The 19,265-nt window shown below is 41.7% G+C and overlaps 3 protein-coding genes across 9 annotated transcripts in view; 1 reads left to right on the forward strand and 2 right to left on the reverse strand.

Moving 5' to 3' along the window:
* Positions 1–4,102, reverse strand: part of PAAF1 (proteasomal ATPase associated factor 1) — a 44,033-nt gene extending 39,931 nt beyond the window's left edge. For 2 of the 4 annotated variants that reach the window (XR_009344533.1, XM_059132997.1), the window contains exons 1-3: positions 4,009–4,101; positions 1,996–2,036; positions 861–964 (exon numbers count right to left, since the gene is read on the reverse strand). Coding sequence is in view for 2 of the 4 variants with exons in the window: in XM_059132997.1 (XP_058988980.1) it covers positions 861–964; positions 1,996–2,036; positions 4,009–4,055 (192 nt within the window). In the remaining 2 variants the exon portion in view is untranslated. Of the gene's footprint in view, positions 1–860; positions 965–1,995; positions 2,037–3,975 lie in introns of all 4 variants that reach the window. The other 2 variants (XR_009344535.1, XM_059133011.1) reach the window with 2 other exon arrangements.
* Positions 4,103–4,157: 55 nt separating this feature from the next.
* On the forward strand, positions 4,158–7,059 carry LOC131807553 (cytochrome c oxidase assembly factor 4 homolog, mitochondrial). Of its 2 annotated transcripts, none has more exons than XM_059133032.1 (2): positions 4,158–4,435; positions 6,222–7,059. In XM_059133032.1, the coding sequence occupies exon 2, from the start codon at positions 6,234–6,236 to the stop codon at positions 6,561–6,563; it is 330 nt and encodes a 109-aa protein (XP_058989015.1). In that variant the 5' UTR covers positions 4,158–4,435; positions 6,222–6,233; the 3' UTR covers positions 6,564–7,059. The 2 variants fall into 2 exon arrangements, with proteins under 2 accessions (XP_058989015.1, XP_058989009.1); XM_059133026.1 differs by having other exon boundaries at positions 4,162–4,321.
* Positions 7,060–15,635: 8,576 nt separating this feature from the next.
* The window catches only part of MRPL48 (mitochondrial ribosomal protein L48), a 67,881-nt gene continuing 64,251 nt past the window's right edge, over positions 15,636–19,265 (reverse strand). For 2 of the 3 annotated variants that reach the window (XM_059133071.1, XM_059133063.1), the window contains exons 6-8: positions 19,040–19,142; positions 16,861–16,950; positions 15,636–15,919 (exon numbers count right to left, since the gene is read on the reverse strand). In XM_059133071.1, coding sequence (XP_058989054.1) covers positions 15,845–15,919; positions 16,861–16,950; positions 19,040–19,142 — 268 coding nt within the window. In that variant the 3' untranslated portion in view covers positions 15,636–15,844. The remainder of the gene's footprint in view (positions 15,920–16,860; positions 16,951–19,039; positions 19,143–19,265) is intronic. The other variant, XM_059133081.1, reaches the window with a different exon arrangement.

Below are 19,265 nucleotides of genomic sequence, written 5' to 3' on the forward strand. Positions count from 1 at the left end.
TAGTAAATATAAGATACACACACGGTCTCAAAAACTCAGTAAAAAAAAAAGGAATGTATAGTATCTCACTAATAATTTTTTAATATTAATTATAAGTTGAAATAGTATTTTAGATTAATTGCATTAAATAAAATATATTATTAAAAATAATTTCACTTTTTAAAAGATTATTTATTTATTTATTTATTTGACAGAGAAAGAAAGAGAGACAGTGAGAGAGGGAATATAAGCAGTGGGAGCAGGCAAGGGAGAAGCAGGCTTCCCACCGAGCAGGGAGCCCGATGCAGGGCTCGATCCCAGAACCCTGGGATTGTGACCTAAGCCGAAGGCAGCCGCTTAACAGCTGAGCCACCCAGGTGTCCCTCTTTTTACCTTTTTTATGTGGCTCTTAAAAAATTTTACATTACAGGGACCCCTGGGTGGCTCAGTTGGTTGGATGACTGCCTTCGGCTCAGGTCATGATCCTGGAGTCCCAGGATCGAGTCCCGCATCGGGCTCCCAGCTCCACGGGGAGTCTGCTTCTCCCTCTGACTTTCTCCTTGCTCATGCTCTCTCTCACTGTCTCTCTCTCAAATAAATAAATAAAATCTTAAAAAAAAAATTTTACATTACATATGTGGCTTACATAATTCATCTATCGGACAGCGCTGATATAAGGGAAGTGTATGCAACTAAAGGTATCTCAAAGCACATGTAACTACAAAAGAAAAAAAAACAACTCTTGACATCCAAGGCAGTAAAAACTGTGATTACTATACAAATAAAATAAAGATGACAAACATATATAAATTACAGTATAAATATTTAAAGTAGATATATGGGTATTAACCCAGTGTCATTTAGAGGATATAAAAACCTACCTTGTTTATCTCATTCACAATAAATCCTTCTGAAGCTATAACTTCTGGGATGCCATCCTGGCCAATTCCTTGACAAGTTAGGCTGCCATACAAAGTTGGTTTACCTACATAACACAAAAGAAGCATTGTCTCAGGAAAATAATAATTTAACATTGTTCTCCTTGAAGATTTAATTCAGGCATCTATATAGATGGCAGGAAATTGGTTCATGAAAGAAAAGAAGGTACTTGTATAAAGTAAGGTGAAAAGAAAAAACCCCTGGTCTGGGTGAACCTAATTTGGTAGGAATATGCTCAAGAGCTAAAAATTAGATACAAAGATTTAAAGTTACGGCATTTGTGAGAAAGCTACCAGGGGGTTCCTGGGTGGCACAGTCAGTTAAGCACCCAACTCTTGATTTTGGCTCAGGTCATGATCTCAGAGTTGTGATCTCAGGGTCCCAAGATGGAGCCCTGGACCATGGTGTGAACTCAGTGCACCGTCTGCTTGAGTTTCTTTCCTTCTCCCTCTGCTCCTGCCCCCAACCAAAAATAAATCAATCTTTTTTTTTTTTTTTAAGATTTTATTCATTATTCATTTGACAGAGAGAGAGATCACAAGCAGGCACAGAGGCAGGCAGAGAGAGAGGAGGAAGCAGGCCCCCTGCTGAGCAGAGAGCCCAATGCGGGGCTTGATCCCAGGACCCTGAGATCATGACCTGAGCCGAAGGTAGAAGCTTAACCCACTGAGCCACCCAGGCGCCCCCAAAATAAATAAATCTTAAAAAAAAAAAAACAACCCTACTAAAGCAATCTCAAACTCAGTTTTACTGACTGAAATATAATTCTTCCACGATGAAAGATGAAGATCAACACGCACACATGCATTTAGCCACAGTATATACACATAATACATAGCATTGAGTTACGCTTCAGTAATCTAGAAAATCTGCTTAAGGAGAACACTGTTTTTGGTGATGGGGCCTAAATAAAATATCCTACACATAAACTGGTCAAGAACATTTGAAGATTAGGAGCATTGTGCAAGGAGTCTGAGCCAAAAGAAAGTATGAAGCTCTCTTCTAACTCTCTTCTAAGGGTAGTAAATCCCCCTACCTCTAAAAGAAGGCATATTAATTTGGGCAAAAGGACATTACCTGGGGGGTGACAACTTAGCCAGGCTTCCCCTTCATCCTTCCTATGAAGAGAGACAAAAGACTAATTAGGCTCATTAAATGCTGAAAAGGATGCCCCTGGTGCAAAGGAGAAAGAAGATCATATAATCTTCAGTTTGGATAGTACTTAAGTATGACTAGTCTAATATCTCATCCAGGCTTATATTATTATAAAACAAGATTTATTAAAGAAATATTGATGCATTAAGTGTTTAATGAATAGATGTCTATTGGTTAAATAAATATTCAAATACTTCAAAAACAGGTTAAATGACTATTCAAATACTTCAAAATAGGTTAAATGAATATTCAAATACTTCAACAACAGGGAGTTCACTATTCATTTATAAGTTACACAGCTCTGAAAAATCACAAATACTTTATATTTAGATATTTACTGGGATTATTGTAAGCTAAGCCCTGTGCTAAGCACTTTGCAAACAGTATCATTAATCCTCACAATTTAAGAAAATGTCTTTTATTATCCCCATGTTAAGATAACACCGAAGCTCAGAAAGTGACTTGTCCAAGGTCACCTAGCTATCTGGAAAGCAGGAACAGAAACATGGGACTAGCATGCAATTTCTGCACTCCACCAGCTCACACTGACTTTTTATGTGTTTTAGAATGCACCGCCCCAATCATCCCAATCTTTATTTCATCACTCTAACATTTTTAGGTTATAGTGAAAAAGACCTATACTTTTCAATTTTATTTTTTTACTTTTTTATTAACATACATATTTACTTCAGGGGTACAGGTCGGTAAATCATCAGTCTTACACAATTCACAGTACTCACCATAACACATACCCTCCCCAATGTCCGTAACCCAGCCACCCTATCCTCCCCACCCACACACCCAGACCTACACTTTTAGGACAGAAAGATTTAGGGGCACATCAGTCGGTTAAGTGTCTGCCTTGGCCTCAGGTCATGAACCCAGGGTCCTGGGATAGAACCCCGCATCGGGCTCCCTGCTCAGTGGGGAGTCTGCTTCTCCCTCTCCTCATCCTCTCTCTCTCAAATAAACACATAAAATCTTAAAAAAAAAAAAAAAAAAAGAAAGAAAGAAAGAAAGATTTAGGTTGACAGTAACTCTCTATCACTGGCTACAAAATCTTGGACAAGTTACTTCCTGATTCCTCTCCTGCATTCTCTCCTAGGCACCACTTTGTGGTGGTCCTCAGTAAATGTCAATGTCCTTGCTTTATTACTTATCTTTATTACTTTACTACTTATTGTAGTAAGTAATGTGTACTTTATTTTGGCTCACATAGTAAAGCATAATTTTCTTAATTGCAAAAAGCTATGTTTTCATCTTTACCATGGTTTAATGTGGAAAACCCCTATTAGTAATAACAGTTGCCATTCATGGCACTGCTGTACTCATCCTGGTGCAGAGTAACAACCTGCACAGTATACGATCAATAAATATGTTAAATGAATGGTTTGCTGTGCATCCCCAATTACGCTGTCAGCATCCTAAAGGCAGGAGCCATCCTTTAAATTTAGATTATTCATCTAAACTCCACCCGCACACAGCCTGGACATAGTGGATGTTACATTGTTTCCTGAATAGAACTGTGCAATTTATCTAACATAGCACTAGGGGTCTTAGGAGGATACAAAGATTTCATCATAAACATAAGACAACGTGGAGGTGGTTGAGTCGTAGGACCTTTGCAAATAACTGACGAACAGTAAATACTTGCTAAATGACTGACTCCTCGCCCAAGAGTCTTCCTGCCTCCCAGTTTTCCTGTCTTTCTCCAACTCATTGGTCCTAGTTCTGATACTGGGATCACAGCACATATACGTTGCCTCAGGACAGCTCTGCTGAAAACGAAGACAAATGATCATGTGGGTTTGCTACATCCAGTGATCCCTCAACCAATGATGTAGGTAATCTCTATCCTGGACTGGATACAGCTCTCCTTAACGCAAAGACTACACGCGTTACCCTCCTCCGTCCCGGTTCTGGGCCTTCATTCACCTGAGGGCTTGGGCCCAGTCGCTCTGAATCCTCAGAGGCGCCGCCATCTTAACCCCGCCTCTTCCGCTCTTTGCCGGAAGTGGGTCGCCAAGGGGCTGCGACAAGGACTGGGGGCGGGATCTATACTGAGAGGCCACCAATGAATACATGTGGCGGGTTCCTCTCCCTCCCACTTCCGCACTCAGGTTCCCCACCTCCCCTCTCCCCAGAGTGGTTGGTTTTCGGTCTGAGGGTCGGAAGAGTTCCAACTGCCTGCAAAACTGACGTCCACGTGCTAGAACGCGCGTCCGAGTTCTCGTGTCCAACCTGATCGGTGAGCACTGCCTACCGCGTCTTTGCGCAGTGAGGCGTAGCGGGCACGGCGGTACAGAGGGTAACTGCCGCGTGCGCGCATGCGTTCTCTCGTTAAGTCGGAGAGTAGCTGCAGGTGACTTGGACAATTGAATTTCTCTGCTTTCCCAGGCCTTCCCAGTCCAGGCCAGCTGCCGACTGTGTAGCCTGCCCGGATCTCCAAGCATGGGTCTTCCTCTTTTTCACTCCAGGGAAGACTGAAGCCGGATGTAGTGGGGAGAGAATACCGTGACATTTACTGATTCCTGTTGTCCGTGCAATTTTCGTTCATTATCATATTAATCCTTACATTAATTCTATGAGTTAACTATTATTAAGGAGGAAGCTAAAAAGATTGTGTGGTAAGACGTGGTGCTGGTATTCGAATCTGGATCTCTTGGGTTAGAATCCAGGGCACTTTTTCTGTACGGTAATAAAACTCATGTATTGAACTCTATGGACGTGCCAGGCTTCTTAAGTGCATTATCTCATTTAGCCTTCGACAGTCCTGTGAGATAGACACTTTTTTAAAGAGAGACTACGAAGTGATTTTCTTAAGGTCTTCCAGTTAGTGACAAAACTAGGTTTCCAATCCCAGTCCCTTTTCAAAGCCTATTTACCCCTTCCTTAGGTTTGCCTCCAAAGCAAATGACTTTTGGGTAAGGCTTTGGAGTCCTTAAATCTTTGTAATTTCCGCACTGCTTACTATGGCCAACAAGACCTTGCTATGATTAGATACTTTCTCATAGCGCCAATTTCATTTGTTTTACAGTTCTCTTCTTATGCTATTCCTCAGCCATACAGAACTTCCAGTTCCTTTCCTGTGTTAAATCTGTCTCGACCTGTGATTCTCCTCTTCCATTGATTGGGAATAGACCTTCTCCCCATCTCTGGCTAACTCCTATTTATCCTTCAAGTCTCAGTTTAGGAATCATTTCCTCCAGGAAGCCTTCCCTGCCTGTTCCTGCCATGTCTGGATTAGGTGTTCCTCCAGTGTGTTCCCAGTCTTCGATATCCGTACACACTGCCTTGTAGTCTGTTTATTACATAAATTATACACTATTAAGGCAGGAACTCAGTCAGTCTTGGTCACTCCTGTATCCTCTAGCATAGTGCCTCATGCATGATACATACTTAATGATCCTTTGTTGAATGAACCAGAGAGACACAGGAAAGGCATTAAAGAGTACTAGTTCCTTTAAAGCCTGTCATGGTGAAATGTGTGTAAAGGCTGAGTTTATTTCCCTTCAAACCTTTCTCAGATTCTTTCTGTAGGCTACTTTCTACTGGGTGCTGTGAAGCAGATGATCTTAGGAAGACAGTCTGGGCAAATCCACCTCACATTAAGCACTCTCATCTCACAGACTCATCTCTTGCCCTGGCCCATGCACGCTACAGCCACACGGAACTCTCCATTTCTCCTGTATGTCAAACTCTACCCATATTTGGTTGCTCTCCCAAATGTTAAACCATGTTCTTTTCCAACCATAGGAAAAGGCTAATAGGAGAAAAGAAGAGAGATTAATTATTTTGGGAGTGGATCCAAGACAGGTGCTCCAAAAAGGTGACATTTCACCTATTTTAGATTCCATTAGCAGAATCCATTCTAGCTTATTTAGTGCTGTGCTAAACACTCTCATATACTTGTAATTTCATTGAGTTCAAACCATTTTGCAGATCTGTTCTCTTGCCAGGCCTATTGCTGATGGCATCAAGATGAATCAGGCCGAATATCTGTTCTCAAATAAGCTTACAGTCTCCAATGGGAGACAAATGCATAAATAGGCTAAACCAAACCAAAATAGGTTTGGTCAGTGTTACTTATAATAGGGGAACCTCATAGTCACATCCCTACTCTAACCTTGCCTCCACTGATGTTCCAGAGATTCCCAAAGATGTCAACTCAAGGCCATACCTGGGACCGACAGGTGAAGAAGGAAGATGAGGAAGAGGACCCCCTGGACCGGCTGATCTCCCGTTCTGGCTGTGCTGCTTCCCATTATGCAGTACAGGAGTGCATGGCCCAACACCAGGACTGGCGCCAGTGTCAGCCGCAGGTACAGGCCTTCAGGGACTGCATGAGTGAACAGCAGGCAAGGCGGCGGGAGGAGCTGCAGAGGAGGAAAGAGCGAGGCCGTCCCACCACTGAGTCTCCAAACTACCTATCCCCAGAGAATGGCCCTGCAGAAACTAGCACCCAGAGAGATCCCGGGAAGAAGTCCTGAACAGCAGAAGTGTGGGCCAAGAAGTATAAAACTCGGGGATTATCTTCAGCTAAGACTGACGTTGAAAGCTCGGCAGCCATGGGTTTGGACATGACTGCTGTAAAGAGCTGTGATATTTTCATGGTGAGATACCACACATCTTCACCAATATTGAATATTGACTGGTATTTGCTAAGTAAAACAAAGATTGGGGTTAATGGATGGTCTTCTGTCCTACATCTTGGGTCAGTGTGCCAAGTACTGATTACATGGACACTTAATTTGAAAAGTAAATTCACAATCTAAATGTAAATTGGTTACCTGGTCAGGTCTTCATTTATTCATCATTGGTTCAACACATGACTAACAAGTTTTTCTAAGACCTTTCCTTGTGCCAGCTACTGTGTGAATGAATAATATGATCTGATGGGATGAATAATAGGATCTCTTTCTTCGTGTTACTTAGTCTGGTTTGAAGGGTGGAAATAAAACAACATTAGAATAACTAATTACTAGCCATTATGTAAGTGCCTTTATCTTTCCTTGGTTGATCTGGATATTTCATTTAATCTAGTAGAAGGAAGAAAACATATGGGAAAATAAACACTGAGTTCCTCTTATATCCCAGACAGATGCAGAGTCTGACCTCAACATGCTCACAGCCCAACAAACACACAATGTTGCCTGACATTTTAAAAGACACTTTTAGGGGCGCCTGGGTGGCTCAGTGGGTTAAGCCGCTGCCTTTGGCTCAGGTCATGATCTCAGGGTCCTGGGATCGAGTCCCGCATCAGGCTCTCTGCTCAGCAGATAGCCTGCTTCCTTCTCTCTCTCTCTCTCTCTCTCTCTCTGCCTGCCTCTCTGCCTACTTGTGATCTCTCTCTGTCAAATAAATTTAAAAAAAAAATCTTTAAAAGGCACTTTTTTTTTTTTTTTTTTTTTTTTTAACAGAGACACCTGGGTGGCTCGGTCAGTTGAGCGTTTGCCTTTGGCTCAGGTCATGATGGAGTCTGGCATCATTCCCCACATCGGGCTCTCTACTCAGCAGGGAGCCTGCTTCTCCCTCTCCCTGCTACTGTGCCTACTTGTGCACTCTCTCTGTCAAATAAATAAGATCTTTTTTTTTAAGTGGCTGAATCCCCTTCATGCCATAAAAAAGTAAATAAATAAAAGGCACATTTAACATAAAATACAGATTTTCAGCTCTTAAAAAATGGAGAAGCTATCATCATGGAGCTTATATTCCCACTTGACAATTTGCTGGAATTGAGTAATGATTCCTCTTTGAGATGGTTGTATTCTCCAGTTAATAACAGTTGCCATTGCTTCTCATTTTTCTTCTATGGAACTACATTGTGCATTCTGTTTTCTGTCTAGTCCTGGGAGGCATTTGGGAGTGGAAAAGAAGGTGGAAGAGTAACTCCTGCCATGGAAGCTAGAATGTAAAGGGGTGTATGCTCTCATCATCATCAGTAACTTTTTAAAAAATTTTATTTATTTGATGGCAAGAACATAAGCAGGGGGAGCAATCGAAGGAAAGGGAGAAACAGACTCCCCGCTGAGCAGGGGAACCTGATGTGGGGCTTAATCCCAGGACCCTGAGATCATTACCTGAGTCGAAGGCAGACACTTAATGATCGGAGCCACCCATTGGTAACATTTCTTGAGCATCTATGTATTAAAAGTGCAAATCTGAAGTATAGTAAGCCCTATAACTACTTTGAGTATTTGCATTGGTGACTGGGGAGGAGAGAAAGAGAAAAGAGGGGAGAAGATGAGAGGAATACCAGTTTAAAGAACAGTAAAATCCCAATTAGTAATCAGTAAAGACTCTGTGGGGCCCTGTCTGCTCAGTGCTGTGGGTCATCAGAACAGTGTGGACTGGAGCTGTCAGGAAGAATTTCAAAGGCAGTTAGTTGAGTTGAACCTTAAGTGATGAAGGAAACATTACCTCTTTGTAACATATGTAACAGAAAGGTGTACCATCTACAATAAGTAAAAAGTACCTAGAAATAAGTGGTGCCTGGGTGGCTCAGTCAGTTAAGGATTCAACTCTTGATTTTAGCTCAGATCATGATCTCAAGGTCCTGAGATCAAGCCGTGTAGGGCTCTGTGAAGATTCTCTCCCTCTCTGCCTCTCCCCATTGCGCCCCCGCCCCCCAGCTTTCTCTCTTTAAAATAAATAAATAAATAAATAAATAAAAATACCTAGAAATCAGTAAGAAGCAAACAGCCCAATTAAAAACTGAGCAAAGTTAAATGAAGTAGTATTAGCTATTTCTATTAACAAAAATCAAAAGTATTGATAACAGCCAGTATTGGTGGGGATGAAGAACAGGCACAATCACACTGAAGGGATAGTAAGTTAATAAAGCTACTGGAGGACAGTTTGATGGGATCTATAAATATTTTATCTTTTTTTAAAGATTTATTTGAGAGAGAGAATGTGCGCACGTGCATGGGGGTTGGGGTAGAGGGAGAAGGAAAAGCGGATTCCTCTCACCGTGGAGCCCCATGTGGGGTTTGATCTCATGATCCTGAGGTCATGACCTGAGCTGAAATCAAGAGTTGGTCACTTAACTGACTGAGCCACCCAGGTGCCCCAGGATCTGTAAATATTTTAAACATTTATATATTTACTGGCTGGCTTTGTCAGAAGAGTATGCAACTCTTGATCTTGGGGTCATGAATTTGAGCCCCATGTTGGCTTTAGAGATTACTTAAAAACTTAAAAATATATATTTCAACAGCAATTTTTTTAGGAACCCTCTTGAATATATTTTTATAAGATGTATATACTGTTATGTTCACTGCAACATTGTTTATATAGTGAATAAATGTTCACCATGCAAAATTCCCATCAATAAGGACTATATTTGCTTATATATTCAAATTTTTTTAAAAGATTTTATTTATTTATTTGACAGCACAAGTTGGCAGAGAGGCAGGCAGAGAGAGACGAGATGTGACCTGAGCCGAAGGCAGAGGCTTTAACCCACTGAGCCACCCAGGCGCCCCAATATATTCAAATCTTTTACAAGAGAAATGTATCTACATATTAATTTATGTAATTAAAATAGAAATAACTGTGGGGAGGGCGGGTGGGATTCTAGTAGAGGAAGGACAGGACTCACTAGCAGACTAGCTTACAAACCAGCTAAGTGCAAGTTTTATAAAACTCCACCTCCTACACAGAGCTAACACTGGGTGGGTCACAGAATGTATTTGGGCGAAGCGGGCTTTGTTGCCACTCAAATCTGTTTCCTCAAGTAAATGAGGAAATTCTCTATTATGCCTATTAAATAGGCATAATAGAGAATTATTATTTTCTTGGCGCAGAGAATTAAATGAGGGATAATAATATAAATAGCAAATAAAAATTATTAGCATTTTTGAACTATTAAAACTATTATATTTATAATGTATATATGTAATAAATACTGTCATACAATATTTATGAAGCATTTAACTCAGGCTGTTTGGTTCCAAAGTTTGCTCTCAATCTCTAGGACACACTGCTTTCAAATCCCACTATGCCACTTACTAGCTGTGTGGTTTGGGGCAAATTACTTAACATCTCAGGATCTATTTTTTCTTCTGAAAAATGCATGTAAAACCTTCCTCATAGGCCTTAAAACTAATAAATGTAGACCTTCCTCATAGACTTGTTGAAAAAATTAATTTTGGTAAAGAGCTTAGGAAGTGTCTGGTACATAGTAAGCATTCACTAGATGTTAATTGTGTGCTAGGTGCTCTCCTGAGTTACATTTTCTCAGTAACCCCATTAACTCCCCTTCACAGAAGAGGAAATAAAGGTTAGATTAGGGGCTAGACTTTCTTTTTTTTTTTTTTTTTTTAAGATTTTATTTATTTATTTGACAGAGAGAAATCACAAGTAGGCAGAGAGGCAGACAGAGAGAGAGGAGGAAGCAGGCTCCCTGCTGAGCAGAGAGCCCGATGTGGGACTCGATCCCAGGACCCTGAGATCATGACCTGAGCCAAAGGCAGCAGCTTAACCACTGAGCCACCCAGGCGCCCGGGGCTAGACTTTCAAGTGTGTCTTATTCTTAGGTATATACTGTTCTGTTCTGTGCTCTCCTGATCTTCCACTGCCTGGTATGATGCTTAACAAATAGTAAGTAACTATTTACTATGTAAATATTATGGATTTGTTTGTTTGGCTGGCTTTTTTAGTGTTTTACAAAAAGGAGGTTAACCAGTGCACCTTGCCCACAGTGTTCTAGATTGGCATGTTATTTTAGTCTTTCAGCTCTGGAGCCTACAGCCATGGAGCTGTAATTTAAGGTGGTCCATGCTTGTCCAGAACAATCTATACCTATCTCTGTACAGAGGCTTGGTGCCAGGGATGAGTGGAGAGACTTGGCTGGGTGTCGCTGTGGCTCATGAGTTGGCCATTCCCTGCAAGGTCCTTGGCTGGGGACTTGGCCTGTGCTCAGTACAAAGTTGCATGGTAATGTGTTTTACTAGGTGAGTAATAAGAGATGCTTCCCAATCTCCCTCCCTCAGGTAAAATTTCCAGGCTAAGTCCTTGAGCTGCTGACTAGAAATCCAAAGAGAACTGGAGCCAGTTCAGGTTGAAACCTTATGCTTCCCACTGTATAGAATGATAGGGCTCTCTGCTCCAGCAGGGACTTACAGCAGGCAGAAGTGGGAGGAATTCTTTCCTCCTTTAGCAGCAATCTTCTGAAGAGTTTTCATTCTTTGGAGCTTGGGCATCTTTCAGAGCCTGGGCATTCTGTCTAAATGGTGACCTAAACCTGAAATGACTAGGAATGAAAGTTATTCTGGGGGGATTTATAAGAACTCAATGAATCATTTCAGACTCTCCAGGGAGATCACATATTTGAAGACATAAATGACACAAAGAGGTCAAAGTACACATTAAACTAGCGCAAGACACTTTGGCCACTTGTCTTCAGTGCCTTTCCGGCAGGTCTAGTTCTAGACCCAACCAATGCTTGCACAGAGAGCTTTCCTTCCTTACGTAAACCTACCCTTTTAGAGTCCATAGCTGGCAAATTCCAGCCTTCTGTGGTGGTGGCAGAAGAAGGCATCCTTAGCCAGAGGAAGGGAACTAAAACATGAAGCTGAGGAAACTGTTGGCCTTAACTAGGAAGACTGCCAATTCAACCCCATTCAATCTTCCTGGAAGCTAATGATCTACACAAAATGTCAGTTCTCAAAATCTCAGTAACGTGCACTAAACCAGAAATTGAGTGAACTGGAGCAATCCCTGGCTGGCACTGGCTAACCTTGGAAAAGTCTGCTTCCCTCTTAGGCCAGTGATCTCATCTTTTTACAGATGAGAAAAATGAAGACCAAAAACAGATTATCCCAAAGGTTGTATACTGATGGAGCCAAACCTAGCACCCAGCTGTTCTAAATCCCAATCCACTGACCTTCCCTCTTGTCCCTCCTGCCTACCCCTCATGTTATCACAGAGATTCTAGGCACATTCAAAGGAACATTCAAAACTAAAAGTATGCTGAAGGAATGAACTAGTGATAGACACAACAACATGGATAAAACAGGGTAAATCAAGTCAGTCACAAAAGGGCATATACTGTATGATACTTATATGCACTTCTAGAAAGGCAAAACTTCACCAAAAATGAGATTAATGATTGCTTCTGGAGAAGAAGGACTCAAAGAAATTAAAGGAACTTTCTGGCGTTATGAAAGTGTAATCTTGATAGAAGTATAGGTTTCATGGGTGACTGCATTTTTTTATAAGATTTTATTTATTTATTTATTTTAAGGGGTTGGGATGGGAAGCAGAGGGAGAGGGACAAGCACATGGAGGGCTCAATCCCAGAACCCTGAGATCATGACCTGAGCTGAAATTAAGAGTTGGATACCTGGGACACCTAGGTGGATCAGTAAGTTAAGCGTCTGCCTTAGGCTCAGGTAATGGTCCCAGGGTCCCCCTGCTTCTGGGAAGCCTGCTTCTCCCTCTGTCAAATAAATAAATAAAATCTTTTTTTAAAAAAGGGCTGGACACTTAAGGGGCACCTAGGTGGCTCAGTGGGTTAAGCCTCTGCCTTCAGCTCAGGTCATGATCTCAGGGTCCTGGGATCAAGCCCTGCATTGGGCTGTCTGCTCAGTGGGGAGCCTGCTTCTGCCTGCTTGTGATCTCTCCCTCTGTCAAATAAATAAATAAAATCTTAAAAAAAAAAAAAAGAGTTGGACACTTAACTGACCCATCAGGACCCAAGCATTTTAAAAACTGATCATTATACACTTAAGATCTGTTGTTTCATCATAAATATAAATTATATCTCAATTTAAAAAAACTTTTTAAGAAGTGTGCTGAAGAAGTTTGGAAGGGAAAATAATCCAATATTTACTGAGCACTTGCTAGCCCATTTGTATATATTATCTCCATCTCAAATTCCTAAAAAGGGAGTATTCCCATTTTACAGATCAGAAAACTGAGGTTTATGAGGTTAAAATAATTCACATGAGTCCCTAAGAATAGTTAAGTATAGAAAATAGGAATAGCCTAGGTTTCTCTGACTCTTTCCTTTATAATAAGTTGTCTCAGGGAGGGTGGGAAAGTTATTTTCAACCTTGTGCAAGAAACTTACACTCCATTTGACTTCACTGCCATGTGATTCTAGGAAAGTCCATTTCCTTCTGGACCTCACTGGAGAGAATCCGATGAAGCTCATGATTGTTTTGTAACTCTGAGGTTCTAGTAATCAGAATACCTCCCATCCTTCTTGACAGGATAAGGCATTAGAAGCAATTTCCATTTATCTCAGGGCAGACTAAGGAGTAACAAAAGCTCTTTGACTCTGGTGAGAGGATAAATCATCAACTAGGTCAGTGACAGGAGAGCTCCAAGGTGAGGGAATCCAGTTGCCTCCTATTCAAGAGAAAAACCTGACTCATCCCTCAGTGATGTAATGGAAAGGGATGGACTGGGAATCAAGAGATCTGAATCCTGTTCCAAGGCATGCCTGTGAGGTGTGCTGTGACCTTGGGTAAAAGCACCCTTTCCTGGGTCCCTAACCTATACCTGCTAAAGGAGAGGGTTAGGCTAGCTGGGTCCTAATGTTCTTCAGCTCTAGTGTCTTGTCAGTTTATTAAACCCTGTGTCCTGCTTGCACAAATAACTAACAAGGAAAAGTCAGAAACAAAAAGAATGCAATTTTCCAGGTTCTAAATAGAGTCCTCAGGACATGGGGACCATGTGTAAGTATTTGTATACATCTGTTTATTCATCTTGATCTTCCTGTCTCTATACATCTCCCCAAATTACACTCATCCATTAGCAACTTCTCTTTTATCTTCCCTAAAAGAGACTCAGCAATGAGTAATTCTACAACCAAAATACCAGTTCTGACCTGAAAAATTTTGCCCAACCTCCCACTGGGCTTCACTTGAAAGCAGTGGCCTGCTGAACCTTCAGTGTCAATTCAGAGAAGCATTTTAACTTAAGGTAACTGCTATTTTGACAGCTCTCCCTTAGTGTTATACCTTAGAAGGAAATCTGAGTGTCCTATTGTTGCCTTTAGAGACCAACGCAAATAAACCAAAATAACTTCAGAACTGCAACTGTTGAGTTTTAGAAAAGTACATGCAATGCTAAGAATGCTCTGGGCTCCCACAGACCTCAGCGTAGGGGTACCCCACAGCAGCAGTGGAGTACAGGAGAGAAAGATCTGTCACTTATTAGTTATGTGACTCTTCAGGAGAATGAAGTTACTTTCTATCTCCAGACCTCAGTTTTTTCATCTGTAAAACTGGGACAATACCATCAACGTCAATTTTTATAAAGTACATAGCATAATGAGAGCTCCGTATGTGTGAGATACATACTGAGATACACATACTCATACATAGCCTTTTCACACACACCAATACCCATTCACGTGCACACGCATATATACACCCTAAAAGACTGGTGTAAGGATTAGAGCTCATGTAGTACCTTGCACAGAGTCTAGCTCAATAAATGATTGCTATTATGTACAAAAGTATGAACTCACTAATACCCAAAATAGGAAAAATATCAGAGGTCACTTAGACTAGTGGTTCTCAAAGAGGTATCCTTGGACCAGTTGCATGAGCATTAGCATCACCTGGGAATGTGTAAGAAACGCAAATTCTATGCCCTCACTCAGGATTTACTGAATCAGAAAAAATAAGGGTAGAGTCCAAAAATTTGTGTTTAAAAAGCCCCCCAGGTGGTGATTTGGATGCACACTTAGTTTGAGAACCAGTGACTTAGATCAGGGTTTGACAAACTATTTTTAGAAAGGACGCATGATGAATGTTTTGCTTTTACAGTCTGTGTCACAACTATTCTGCCAGTGTGAAAGCAGCCCTACACCATATGTAAGTGAACGACCATGGCCCTGTTCCAATACACAGGCAACAGAGCTTTAGAACTAAATATAGGTGGTAGTTGTATAACATTGTGAATGTATTAAATACCACCGAATTGTCTGCTTTAAAATGGTTACTTTTGTGGTTTGTGAATTTCACTCCAGTAGATTACTTTTAAAAAAAGAGGCAGTTAGTGGGACTTGGCTTACCAGCAGGAGTTTTCTGACTTCTGACCAAGATCAACCTTAATTCTTTGTGTAAACTCATTCCAGGTAACCTTAATTAGCAGTTATGTAACATCTCCCTGAATGACGAGTCACTCGCTACCCACAAAGTGGTATTTTTTCACTACCGCCAGACCCTGATTCTATCTGGAGAGGTTTTTTTCATATACAGAGCCAAAATCTCCAACCCTATGCCTTCTATCCATAGGGAGTTTACTTATGTTATGATCCTCTGTTTCACTAAAAGATTCAATGCCAGATTGCTTGAAAGGATGAGATCACTCTAACTGGGGAAATAGTGAAGGGAAACATGCTTCCGTGCTAAAGAGAAAATATAATCCCTTAAAGATACTCCACAGGGGCGCCTGGCTGGCTCAATTGGTGGAATATAACTCTTGATCTCGGAGTTGTGAGTTCAAGCCCCACAACGGGTGTAGAGATTACTTAAAAATAAAATCTTAAAATAAAAATAAAAGATATTCCATAGGATGGACTGACTTCTCACATACACACATGCCCTTCAGCTGTAGATTTTTATTAGAAGGAGAATGTCTTAGGTTGGCCCAAAGGAAAGTGGTGAGAGTTGGGAAGCACTCCTCTTTATAAGAGAGGAGGCATTCCTGGCTAATGGGGACTGGTAGTTATGATAGCTAAAAGTCAGGGTCTTCTGCTTAACTTTGACCACTCAATATCACGAGTCCTGACATGAGAGTCTGCAGTGAGCTAGTTCAACTTGGCCAACAATTCTTCCAGCTCTGGCCGAGCTTTGAACCTTCCCTTGAAGTCTTCTTCAGTGTGCTGGGGAGAAGAAAATGAAAATAAGGGGGAATTACTGCAGAGCTTTCAGTTATTCAAATATACACAGCATTAAAAAAAAAAAAAATCCATCAGCCAGCTCTGTGGGGAATGATTCAGATTTGACTAGACTTGTATTAGATACCAGACTTGTATTCGATACCAAGGATTCTGAATCGGACTTCCTCCCTGCCTAAAGAGAACCTAGAGTCAGTGAGAGAAGACAGACATATAAAGAATGAATGTCAAATGCTATGAGTATCTCATTAGAAGCACTTAAAGAGACACAATGCCCAAATTCTCCATCTACGATCAGAAATAACAGACCTAGGGACTGGAATATTTAAGTCAGTATGACCAGCACATTTTCCCCTGTACACAGATCTGTGTGAAACCCAAGTAACAAGAAGAGGACTGATAAGCATGGGCTTAGAACAAGGACAGGTGGATACAGCCGACGGCATCAGTCAAAAATGACCTGATGGATCTGTGTCATAACAATGCTTAGCTTGGCAAATGAACCCAAATACTCAGTGTTTAGGCTGAGGTTCCTAATGTTTTCCAAGTTTTCTATGCCAGTTTTCCTTCTGATTGGCATTCGTTTCTCAGCCAAGCCTTGAAGATCCAGAAAACTCCTCTTTAATTTCCGTATTTGTGTTCTGACTAGTTATACTGTATATAATCTTGAATCATGTTCTTTCTATACACAATTATGGGCTCACCCCTAACATCGGAATACTGTGACGGAGTTCAGCTCCTGTGGTCCTTTCAGCATCAGCTCTGATGCACTGGAAGGGCCAGTAAAATGATTACGGTAAAACTGGTCTGCACAGCTTTCTTGTTTATTATCCACATTTCTGTCCTGTTTCTAAAACCAGATGCTCTTATCCATATTTTGAGCACAGGTGGGCCACCAGGGAGCCTCTTCTCAAACTAGCACCTACCTCCTTCACTGATAATCTCACTCCTTCGGGAAGATTGCTTTGGATTATTTCCAAGAAAATCTCTGCAAATGTAGCACTCAAACCGCTGATCTGCAAAAGGAAAGGAGATGAGAGACGGTAGTGAAAGCCAGGTGACTGGCAGACATGGCACGGGCTCAAATATCAGCTTCAGCAGCTACAGGGCCCGTGGGTGGAGGGTTAACACGCAGAGCTGGTTTCAGAGCCCAGCCTCTACAGGATTTCTCTTGTCATCAGTCAAGGGATCTGCTTGCTGACATAGTCATGGCCCCAATATCTGCCCCTGTAGACAATGGATGTCATAACTCGACTAAGAAGTTATCAAGTCCAGGACGATTTTCTGATTCAACTCAGATTTACATATAAACCTGATTGGTGTCAGACACTGTGTGAAGAATCCAGAGGTGAATCAGATGTGTGGTACAGAGACATGCAGGGGGCTGCAGGTACCCACAAGAGAAATCTCTACCTAACTTGGGAGGTGGGGTCAAAGACAGCCTCCAAAAAAGGTAACTTCTAGGTGGAGTCTTGAAGAAAAACAGGAGTTTATTAAAGTAGGTGCCACGCTCAGGGCCACCTGGGTGGCTCATGGGTTTAAAAAATAAATAAATAGGGGTGCCTGCGTGGTTTAGTGGGTTAAAGCCTCTGCCTTTGGCTCAGGTCATGATCCCAAGGTCCTGAGATCAAGCCCTACTCTCCCTTTCTGGCTGCCCCTCCCCCACACACATTTGCATATACTTATATAGAAAATCTTAAAAAAAAAAAAAAGTAAGCTCCATGCACTGCATGGAGCCAGGTGCAGGGCTTGAACTCATAACCCCGAGATGAAGACCCAAGCTGAGATCAAGAGCTGAGCCCTTAACCAACTGAGACACCCAGGCACCCCAGTACTTAATTATTTTTTTTTTAATATATATATTTTTTAATTTATTTATTTGACAGACAGATCACAAGTAGGCAGAGAGGCAGGCAGAGAGAGAGAGAGGAGGAAGCAGGCTCCCTGCTGAGCAGACAGCCAGATGTGGAACTTGATCCCAGGACCCTGGGATCATGACCCCAGCCGAAGGCAGAGGCTTAACCCACTGAGCCACGCAGTGGCTCAGTGCTTAATTATTTTTAAAGTTAGCATAGATTTAAGGTGATACCACCTAAACATTCATCTCATTATCTTGCTGATATACCTCTTGAATGGATCTAAAAGGGGTGCTGTTCATACATTAGAATATTATTCGGCAATAAAAAGGAATGAAGCGCTGACACGTGCTACAACATGGAGAAACCCTGAAAACATGCTAAGTGGAAGAACGGCATAAAAGACCCTATATTGTACGGTTCCGTTTAAATGTCCCGAAGAGGTAAAACCACAGAGGCAGAAAGAGATTAGTGGTTGTCAGAAGCTGAGAAAAGGGGGAGAAAGGAGTGACTGTAAATGGGTAGTTTCTTTTTGGGGTGATGAAATTGATTGTGGTGATATTTGCATTAACTGTGAATATATTAAAACCCATTTAACTGTACACGTTAAAAGAGTAAACTGTGTATGGATAAAACTCTCAATAAAGCTGTTATAAAAAAGGTGATATTGGGCACCTGGGTGGCTCAGTTGGTTAAACGACTGCCTTTGGCTCAGGTCATGATCCTGGAGTCGTGGAAGTCCTACATCAGGTTCCCTGCTCGGCAGGGAGTCTGCTTCTCCCTCTGACCCTTCCCCTTCTCATGCTCTCTCTCTCTCATTCTCTCTCTCAAATAAATAAATAAAATCTTAAAAACTTTTAAAAAAGCGGGTGAAATTAATTGTGAATTTTTAATAACTCTGGGCACCCTCATGGTAGTGTGATTCTCGCCCATCTGTCTCTGCAGTAAAACAACAGAAACCATGGCTAGATTTAAAGGGAAGCCACAGAGGGGTTTTGCTCTCAGCATCGGGCTCTCTGCTCAGTGGGGAACCTGCTTCCCCCTCTCTCTCTCTGCCTGCCTCTCTCCCTACTTGTGATCTCTCTGTCAAATAAATAAATAAAATCGTAAAAAAAAAAAAAAAAAAGAACTAAAACCTAAAGAATATTATCATTCAAGATGCAGCCAAGAGGAAGAGAAGGGCATGGTAGAAAAAGAAAAAAGCCGGGAGAGAGGCAAATATGTTTCAAGGTTCTCCCAGAGTACCTACCTGAACCACTCGCTCATGGGTGGTGAGAACTGAGTCCGGGAGCATTTTGCTGCCTTGGTCCTGTAGCCACAACACCTCCATGGTTTTGGTGGGCATAGCGTAACTGTAGGGAGAAAGAGGGGGTTATGAAGAAGGCTCCCTTAAGTTAGTGCCACTTCTACCAGGGGAGTCCCTGAGTACAGACACTGCTGCAATGCAGTAGCTCCTGGAATCTAGGGCTCTTCCT

This window comes from Mustela lutreola, chromosome 1, assembly GCF_030435805.1.
Source record: "Mustela lutreola isolate mMusLut2 chromosome 1, mMusLut2.pri, whole genome shotgun sequence".
In the NCBI taxonomy this organism is placed as follows: domain Eukaryota; kingdom Metazoa; phylum Chordata; class Mammalia; order Carnivora; family Mustelidae; genus Mustela; species Mustela lutreola.